This window comes from Helianthus annuus, chromosome 17 (genome assembly GCF_002127325.2).
Source record: "Helianthus annuus cultivar XRQ/B chromosome 17, HanXRQr2.0-SUNRISE, whole genome shotgun sequence".
Taxonomy (NCBI): Eukaryota; Viridiplantae; Streptophyta; class Magnoliopsida; order Asterales; family Asteraceae; genus Helianthus; species Helianthus annuus.
Window position 1 is genome coordinate 137,862,532 of NC_035449.2, and position 10,191 is coordinate 137,872,722.

General features: G+C 39.3%; 1 protein-coding gene across 1 annotated transcript; it reads right to left on the bottom strand.

Moving 5' to 3' along the window:
- Positions 1–2,510: 2,510 nt before the first annotated feature.
- Positions 2,511–9,845, bottom strand: LOC110925918 (protein STICHEL-like 3). The gene is made up of 7 exons (XM_022169713.2): positions 9,530–9,845; positions 7,047–8,816; positions 5,930–6,149; positions 5,413–5,850; positions 4,376–4,790; positions 4,172–4,235; positions 2,511–2,793 (listed from the first exon to the last, which is right to left on the bottom strand). Exons 2-7 carry the CDS (start codon positions 8,805–8,807, stop codon positions 2,701–2,703), a joined length of 2,991 nt encoding a protein of 996 aa, XP_022025405.1. The 5' UTR covers positions 8,808–8,816; positions 9,530–9,845; the 3' UTR covers positions 2,511–2,700.
- Between the last annotated feature and the right edge of the window lie 346 nt (positions 9,846–10,191).

Sequence of the window (10,191 nt, forward strand, 5' to 3'; positions counted from 1 at the left end):
GTATCTTCGCCCTTGTTGTTCATGACCACAACCATATCAAGGCAGCTTTCTGTGTTGAGGAAAACCCCTCAACGACCCGGGACGGTGGTTGTATTTTTTATCATTGTGTGGGACCCAGGAAAAGAAATTCTAGGTGGTCCTACCTGGAGAAAACCTACAAAAGGTGAATGTGCTCATACAAATGACAGTTCCCAGTTTCTCTCACAAGCAATTTGCAGGTCAATTGGGTTGTTTGGTAGTCCCTGTACCTGCGGTAATGTGCTCAATGGGAACAAGCTTAGAGACTACAACAATCCTCTTCAAAAAGCTACAACATTTGGTTCTAGGCGTTATATTCAAGCTGGATTAAACTCTGCAGATTTTAAATGGGTGGAGATCAATGAAAACGACAAAGCCACTTGGGACGATTACGACTTATTCAAGAACCAGTTTCCTTATCTTCGACTTGAGGTCAAGTCGTTTCTCCGGGCGGGTAGTATTGATACGAACTTAGGCCCAATTAGTTGTAGTTTAGAAGTGGGCTGTTAACCCACGTATTCAGGAGTAGTGGGTGTAACCGTTCCCGCTATTTCTCTTAGATAAGTATCAGAGTTTTAGGGTTAATTGGGGTGGTTGTTTTGTTTATCTAAATTAGGGGTTTTTTTACTCTAAAACTGGAGATCGAGCCTATCTCGAAAGTGGCTAATTGTAATCGTTCTTTCAGTAATCGAAGTTTCTAATTTCTAGTTCTTATCAGAATGTCTAGAAACGAAGCCCCATTTCTAACAGCTTGAGAACCCCTAACCTGATGAGCACCCCCCCCGAGTCCTGCCCGACCCAGACCCCATCGACTTGGCCCCACCTCCATTAGCAACCACCGACTTAACATTGGCGTTTTCCTTCGCAAACAAGGCCACATTAACCAATAACTTGTTGCCTCCTAATTTCACATTAGATATGCTTCGCTTAAACTCGTCCAGATCCCTACCGCACTCCTGAAGCTACCGAAGATTCTACCCTCCTTGTCTTTCTTTTTGGCAATAAAAGCTCCCGATAAATCCCCAAACCCTTTGAATGCGTTGGCCAAATCCCATGGCGGGCATCCGATAGGGATGTTAGTGACAAAAAATTTGGTGACCCCAGAGTTATAGCCAGCATAAGAACCACTGCCTCTTTTCTTTCTGTTTTGCACCTCCCAAGGTTCATCGTCGGGCTCCATGGCAGAAGACAAAAGAAGCCAATGTGGATCCTAATTCCAACCAGCGAATGGAAGAAGTCAGAAACCAGGATAAGACAAAGGAACTACAGCTGCAGCGAGTGTCCAGATGTCCTCACCACCTATACCGGACCCCAACCGTACGTCGAGCCGCCGAACAGAAGGAAACCACCGAAAAACAGAGCACGGAGAAGAGAAACCGAATCCCGATAGGCGAATGAAGAAAAGGTCTGATGTCGATTTCTAAGGTAGCTCCAAGTGGGTACAACTCTTTTAACAGAAATATTTAAATCACGTTCTTTGAAATGATTTAAAGATGCAAAACTAGATGAACCAACACCAGACTCTTCAATAACGCATAATTTATATAATTCAAAAAGATTCTGCATCGCCAAATTAAATAAAAATATAAGATCACGATCATAATTATATCGATCAGATCAGTAAACGTAGATATCCGGTAGGACAACCGTGTAATGTTTGGAATATAACACATCTTAGAAACATAACTTAAAAAACTGATGTATGAATGATTGCTTTCAATTTCTAAACTACGTCTACTTGCACCGGCATCAGCAACATACTCGATGTTCCCATTAACAACCTGCCACTTTCCCCTCCTATACACAACAAACTTAGCCCTCATATTTTAAATTAACTACCACAAAACGTGATTTTACTGATTGTGACAAACTTTTAAATTTAGACATCATCACTTTGCACTATGAGGTAATTCAAAGAAATATTTAAAACATGACCCACAAAAATCGAGCACTCTGAAACGGCTTAAAAGTGAACGGAAACGGCTTAGAATTTTCTTGAAACAGCTTAGGCTTAGTTTTGTATGGAAACGTCTTAGAAATTTAGTGAAACGGTTCAACTTCAGTGGAACCGGCTTGACCTTTCAAGCCGGCTTGAGATGCTAAAACGGCTTCAGCCGTGTGAAAAGTACTCGGCTGAGAACTTTCAACAGGCTCGCCATCCAGTGAACCGGCTCAATGGACAAGCCAATTGAAACGGCTCGGCTGAGAACTTTCAAACGAATGACGGCGTATGAAACGTCTCTGAGTCGTTTCATGAGTTTGTCGGACACGTGGCATGCATGGATTGGTAAACGGCTCCTGGAGCCTTTTCAGATGGCTATTTTTGAAAATTTGTTTGGTCAAAAGGATATTTTGGCTATTTTCCCTTTATAATTTGTGTTCTTGAACAAAGTCAATCTGACTCCCCATTGACTATCAATACAAGGGCCCACTTTCATCTTTCCACAGTTTTATCACCTTATGATTTTATCCAACTGGGTTAGTAAAGAAAAGGGTTATAACTTATAAATTCATCAACTAATAAAACTGTTTACGCTTTACAACTGCAAAAGGCCTATAAAGAAAATTGAAAGCTAGAAAAATACAAGGAATACACATTTGCATTACCATTGTTCTTGGAGTTGACATTATTTAATGTAAACTAACTGACTGATATACCGATTAGACTCTACATGCTTTGTATTACCGCGGTGATCTAGTAGATATGCACCTGCTACACAACACAAATCTCAGCAAAGCCCGGGACTTTTGTCGTCTAACCTTTGATCGAGAAACCTGCATGCTCAAAACTTCAGCAGTGAGTTTCCATGACTTGACTAGAGGCGACAAGATCAGTAGGTCGTGGAAATTTTTACATATCATTAATACCTTAATTATGGTTACAAAATTTATATTAAGCTTTGAATAAGATCTAAGATGTGCGTCTCGTAAAACACACTTTGGGGGATTTACGAACCGCGTGACCACATTATAGCTAAAAGGCGTTATTTAAACCGTTTGAGATAAAATAATAAGTAAATGGATCAAAATTGTCGCCTCTAATATTGTATATATGACGAAATCCATGATTGTGAATAGTGAATTGTGCTAAAATGCACCATCTCCAATTTGCTAAAACGCGCCGCCTTATCTACACTAAAATGAGACCGGGTTTTTTTTAAGCTGCGAAAAGTTGCCGTTTTTTTGGCTTTTAGTTTTTTTTTTTGTTGTAGTATTTTTGTTTTGGCTTCTCTATTTTGTTACAATTGCAGTTTTCTGTATTCGTTTTTCACTATTTTAGACTTTTCACGTCTCTGTTTTGTTATATTTGTCGTTTTTTAATGTTTAACTTTTAAGTTTTTCATTGTACTTTCCACCCAGTATCGTGATGAACCGAACCAATACTGATCGAATTCCCCTCGCATCCCCGTGGCAACGCGCGGTTCGATACATATCGTTAAGTAACAATAACCATAATTGAAAAATGTTTTTAGGGAGCGATTAGAAGTAGCTAGTATATCAGATAAGATAAAGGAGGGAAGATTGAGATGGTTTGGGCATGTGAAGAGGAGGCAGACGATAGAACCAGTTAGAGTGATTGAAACCCTCGAGGTGGAGGGGAGGAGGAGTAGAGGTAGACCCAAAATTACTTGGGATGAGCGGATTAAGCAGGATTTGCAAAGACTGCACCTCTCTGAGAACATGGTCCATGATAGGAACTCGTGGAGACGTAGGATTAAGGTTAAGGATTTCTAGGAGAGGTACAATTGTGTTTCTAGGTGTAGTGTATGGTCGTACATATGTAACTATGTGTATACGATGTTTTGTACAATTGTGTTTTTAGGTGTAGTGTATGGTCGTAGATATGTAACTATGTGTATAGGCTGTTTTGTGTTGTCACACTTGTTCTGTTTTACCATGCACTCTTTCACAACTCATGCTACATTGGTAACTTCATACACACACACACACACCCCTCATGTTCTATTTATTTCTTTCCTGGGTGTTTTGGAGCCGAGGGTCTCTCTGGAAGCAGCCTCTCTATCCCTAGGGGTAGAGGTAAGGTGTGCCTACATCCCACCCTCCCCAGACCCTACAAATAGCTTTGCTATTTGTGGGATTTTACTGGGTATGATTGATTGATTGAACCATAATTGAAAAGTTTGCTCATTACCTTCCGACGAGCAACTCTAGATGCCTTCCAGCACAACAAGCTTCTCGATCTTGGTTCCATTCTCCTGCAATATAAAGCAAGCAAGTCACTTTAAGGATATTGTGTTCTATACTTGAGGTGACATTTTGACCTTTGAAACTCAAACATTATTTTTTAATTTCAAAACTTCATTCAATTTTGATATTCGGAGTCAAGGGTACTTACAGATTCTCTTGTTCAAGTTTTTCCGCAATGGAAACGGCTTTGCGTGTTGACCAACCATTTCTTTTCGATTCTGCATGCTGAATTACGTCTGCAAGAGACACTTTACCTCTAACTAGACTCCGAGATTGACTTTGTTCCCCTAATCTTCTTTGTAAACCGACACTTGAATTCTTAGTATCATTATGCATTTTAGCTTTTGGTTCTCTAGGAGAAGCGTCTACTTCAACGATCTCACTTCTCCGTTTTGCGTACGCGTCTTGATAGGAATCGCGTGTTTCTTTCCTCAATTCACTTCTGATTTCGATTGTGACGGGTGATCCAAGAACGTTCTCAAATGCTTTTAGAATGTAGGTTTTGAACTTTTCGGCCTTCGATTTTGTCACATGCGATGTGAACATAAGCTGAACGGTTGGATCTGCGAAAACGAATTAATACTCATTTTCAACATTATGAAGGATATAAATTTATTAAAAATATATTTTATTTTCGATTACTTTTAATAATATTCTTCGTAACACTTGATAAGGAGTAAAATGCCATTTTCATCCCTAAGGTTTGGCAGTTTTGCGACTTTCATCCAAAGGTTTGTTTTTTCCCCATCTGGAACCAAAAGGTTTGAAATCTTGCCATTTTCATTCGGCTCGTTAACTCCATCCATTTTTCCCGTTAAGTCAGGGTATTTCCTCCTCTTTAGTTAACTTAAAGGGAATTCAGTCTTTTTCAGAGGTATTCGGTCCTTTTACATAAAGTGAAAAAGACTGAATTGCCCTTAAAGTTAACAAAAAAAAAAAAAAAACGAAAAAACCCCTGACTTAACGAAGAAAACTGGAAGGGGTTAACGAGCCAGATGAAAATGGCAAGATTTCAAACCTTTTGGACCTAGATTCGGAAAAACAAACTTTTGGACGAAAGTCGCAAAACTGGCCAAACCTTAGGGACGAAAATGGCATTTACTCCTTGATCAAAAATAAAAACGTGTCAAACGAGATGAGATTTACGGTTAATAAAATACAAAAAAAAGTGTATAAAATAAGTACCTGCACCGAAACTAACTGATGTCAGCTTTGCTTCATGATACAAGAACTCTTTTACGCTATTTATCTGTATATTCTCAAGCACCTCAAACCATATTTCTTCGACTTCTTGCTGATACAAGCCTTCTTTCATTTTCGTTTGAATTCCACTAGAACTTTCACCCGTTTTTAACAAACCCCTTTGAATCTCGCTTGTCTCACCATGCGCAAAGTTACTTTTGTGAGACCCATCTCTCGTACCGCCATTGTCAAACCCCAACTGACTGCGATAAGTGCTAGCATCCACAGACGACGTTGGTAACACATACTGCTGATCAGGAGCAAGCTGCAACAAAGCGGCGGTCAACCAAGTCAACTTGTCGTTTGACATTCTGAGCTGCTTTTCTGCTTCGGATAACGTCTTCAATGCTAACCGCAGCTTCTCCATATCTTCTTTAGATACTGGAAGGACTAAATATGTTAAAAGGCAAAAAAGAGTGGCTTTTTGAAATCTTGGAAGAGAAAGAAAAGTCAAACTTACGCTCTCGTTGTCTAAAGAACTTCCTTTTGGTCCTTTGTTTCATGAAATTATAACTACCCGCAAGAATATCGGTTACTACGGTTGCAAGTTGTGACATTAAAGCTAACGGCTCAACACCCAACTCCATAATTTCTCTTAAATGTTTCACGGTATTTACTGTATCTGCTGATAATGCGAAATCGAGTAGGTCAACTAATTTGTCATCCGATATAAGTCCAACCTGTTTAGTGAGGTGCATACATTATTATGAGGGGTGATGTGTAAAATGCTAACATGGATGAATGGTTTTTGTTAGATGTGGCAAAATGAGTTGACTATGTGGGTCGGGTAAACCGTCAAAACGAGTCAAGTTATATTTTTGGCCTTTATAAATTATTAAAAGAGTAAAATGCCATTTTTGTCGCTGAGGTTTGGCCAGTTTTGCGACTTTTGTTCAAAGGTTTGTTTTTCCGCATCTGGATCCAAAAGGTTTGAAATCTTGCCATTTTCATCTAGCTCGTTAACTCCATCCATTTTTCTCCGTTTAGTCTGGAGTATTTTCGTCTTTTTTGTTAACTTAAAGGGCAATTCGGTCGTTTTCACTTTATGCACAAGCATTTAGCATAGGGTACAAGTATTCAAATTTCAAAATACCCTTAAGGAAAAAAAAGACGAAAATACCCCTGCTTAACGGAGAAAAATTGATGGAGTTAACGAGCCAGATGAAAATGGCAAGATTTCAAACCTTTTGGATCCAGAGGCGGAAAAACAAACCTTTGGACGAAATTCACGAAACTAGGCAAACCTCAGGGACGAAAATGGCATTTTACTCTTATTAAAACAATATTATTACAAAAATAATCTTACTTTTTGTAAAAATTGATTCAGGGGAGGTTGATATCTACTGAACACGATGCAGATGATTTTCGACCCGTTTTGACCCGATTCCTATTTAGTCAAATGCTTTGGTATGACCCACTATAAGAGATAAAACATAGCCCAAACCGACCAGATTAAGTATAAACAGGCCTAAAGTGCCGTATGTAGTTTCTATATGGTTTCTGAAAGTTGGATGATATTTAATTATTTATTTCAATTTATGATTATACTTATAAAAGAATAAAAGATGGATACAAACCAGTTCTTGAACAAGCGGAACAGATATTCTTTGCCCGAGTAGACTCAGCTGCTCGAGTGTCATTTCCGCGTCCCTTAACGAACCGTTAGATCTCGAAGCTATTAGCTTTAATGCATCTTTATCGATTTCAAGATCTTCTTTGGTTGCAACCCATTGTAACGTATAGATAATATCCGCATCTTTCAACTTCGGAAAGAAGAACTTCTGACACCTGGAAATGATTATATGCGGCAAAACGTCAAGACTCGAATTGACTAAAACGAAAACCATACGCCTTGGAGCGCGATCGATAACCTTAGATATAGCACTCCAGCATTCAGGAGGCAACGTATCGCAATCATCGATTATGAACACTTGGTACTGTGACAGTAGCGGAGAAACAATCATGTTTTCTATAAGTTTTATAATACTTTTATATCCAAGATTATTCATGGGACCCACTTCGCGAACGCTCCGATTCTTTCCCATGTCATGTGCTACACAAGAATTGCAATACCCGCACGGTTTTGGATGATCCAAAGACTGACAAGTTAAGGCCCGGGCGAATATACGCGCACACGAGGTCTTCCCGGTGCCATGAGGCCCGTAAAATACATAAAGCAGCCCGACTTTCTTTTTTGCAATTGCGTTTGAGAGAGCTTGTACTGCCAAATTCTGTCCCACTAGATCCCGAAATGTTTTCGGCGTGTACTTTTGAGTGAGGTTTTGGTGCGGAGTATCGCCACGCGATCGTCTATGGTGACCCGATCGGGCTTCTGACGCAAGATCCGAGTCAATTTCACTATTTAACAACTTATCTGCGTAAAGACCCAATTCACCAGAATAATCATGCACCCATGCTGCGGGATTTTCTCGACTTTCTTGAGAACCGTCCATTAATAAAGGAAGCGATTCACTGTTTGTAGATGAAGAATCGTGATCAGACATAACGGGCATTTGACTAGAGTCCCGTTGAGTTTGACCGCCTCTTTTAGACCTTGAATCAGATAAACCACATGACAGACTTCTTCCTGCAATATCGAGAAACGACTTCCCCCGATCATGCATTCTTGACCAATTAAACGGAATCCCACGACTGTTTTTTGAACCCTCGGTGACATTTTGTTGACCACCGTAATCAACTTGTGACACAAAATTAGATGCCATGGACGTCTCGGTTATCGGTACCCGCGAAACTCGCCTTCCACTTCTAAATTTTCGCCTTTTGACCCGACTATGTAAACGATTGTGTGATGAAGCTACATTGTCACTACCGATCGGGATTACTTGCTGAGAAATGGCATTGACATGATCCTCTTGTTTATGTTTATCATCGGAACTTCCCGGATAAATATCACTAGCCAAAGTGGCGGCATCTAATCGAGAATCGTCTTTAAAACTCCTCCTGCTCGATTCTTCTTTTTTAATTCTTCTATGAACCTCGTCACCCGTGCCCACATTTGACGACAAGTTGGCGGATAAACCAACAGACCGCCTTCTACCACCACCAGCACCGCCATCTTTCTCCGCACGTTTTGGTAACGGGTCAAGGGCAGGAGATGACGGAAATGGGGGTGGGCTCATGGATGGATCCCTTAAAGATCGCGACCTTTGAAGAACGACAAGGTCCCTAATAAGGGACCGATCGGTCATCATGGGGCTAGTTTTGTGCATATGATTTTTCACGTGAATACAGTTTGTTAAATGGATATGGTTGCGTAGATGATCACGAATATTACCATTCGCATCTTTAAGTATCCGATCACGAACAACTCCGGTCATGATCTGGTTCTGCAAAATATCACAAAATATGGCATTTTGTTTCTCGTTTATGATTCTCAATCCCTCATACAAACAAATCTTTTCAATGAAATTAAAATTTTAAAACACAAATTATTGCCCCCAAATCTAACCCCTTTTGATAGAATCATTGAACTTTCTTGAATTGAATACAATAAACTAGTTCACCCACACACACACTTTTAAAAATGCATTTCTTGTAACAACCAACAACCCAAGATTCACTTAAATTAGCTATAAACCATGATAAAGAAACCTTAAAAGACCAATTTTTAAGGTTAACCAAAACTATAAGATTAAATTAACAAAATCCCATTTCAAGAAAGGTTTAAGATGCAATCTTAAAAGCTCCCAAACCCTTGTTAACAAATCATTCAAATCAAATAAAACTGTTTAACACACATACATACACTAGAAAAAAAGGCAATTCTAGTAACAACTAACAACCCAAGATTGGCTTAAATTGGCTACAACCCATGATAAACAAACGTTAAAAAACAAACTTTTAATCATAACCCACAAATTATACAGCAAAATTAACAAAACCCCATTTCAAGAAAGGTCCAAGATTCAATCTTTAAACCTCCAAACACACACCCACTTCACAAGAATCAACCAGATGGCAATTTAGTAAATCTGTGAACAAAATTGAGGTGGGTTTTGCTTAAAGATTGATTATTAAAAGAGGCGAAACTGAAACTGACCTGAATTAGAGGCAAAGTTGCAAGCGACCCGTTAGGTTCATTAAATCTGAGATCTTTTTACATGGAGTTCACGAGGGGTTTCGTTGAACACCCTTAATGTGGGGGCAGTTAAAGGGTTAGAAGACACGAGAGCTAAAATGGGTGTGGTGTTCATTAGGAACAGAGGAGGATGCAGATAGAGATAGAGAGAGAAAGTGAGATTCTTTTTCCAATGTTGAGAGTGCAGGGGAGCATGGGTGATGTAAATATGTTGTTGTAATAATATGTAGATTTGACAGATGGTGTAATGAAGTTTGACTATCCGTAATGGAGGTCTGCACGGTTGTCCGTTTTTTAGCCAGCAAAGATGTGGACGAGGAAGTTTGTCGACTATGTGTTTTCAATGGGTGTACTGGCAGCGTTTGTATGTTGTAGATTGAACTAAGTTCAACTCATTTTAATTAGTTTGTTGCTTCTTATTGGAATACACGGTTGTAACTAAGAGATGTGTTATATTTATCGACAATCTTTATTAGAGTTAACTTCAATTTTTATCATTGTGATCTGGTCCAAAAATCAAATATGTGTTCACGTTCAAACTTTTAACACTTTTAGCGTCAAGCGTTTCAATTTTTAAATTTCTTAAACGAGTTGAGTCTTGTCACCAATCTGTCACACAAGGC

Coding starts and splice junctions, on each gene's coding strand:
- LOC110925918 (XM_022169713.2), bottom strand. CDS start 8,807: ATGACCGGAGTTGTTCGTGATCGGATACTTAAAGATGCGAATGGTAAT. Junction 6,150..7,046: donor TTCCGCTTGTTCAAGAACTG/GTTTGTATCCAT, acceptor CTCACTAAACAG/GTTGGACTTATATCGGATGA. Junction 4,236..4,375: donor AAACTTGAACAAGAGAATCT/GTAAGTACCCTT, acceptor TTTATATTGCAG/GAGAATGGAACCAAGATCGA.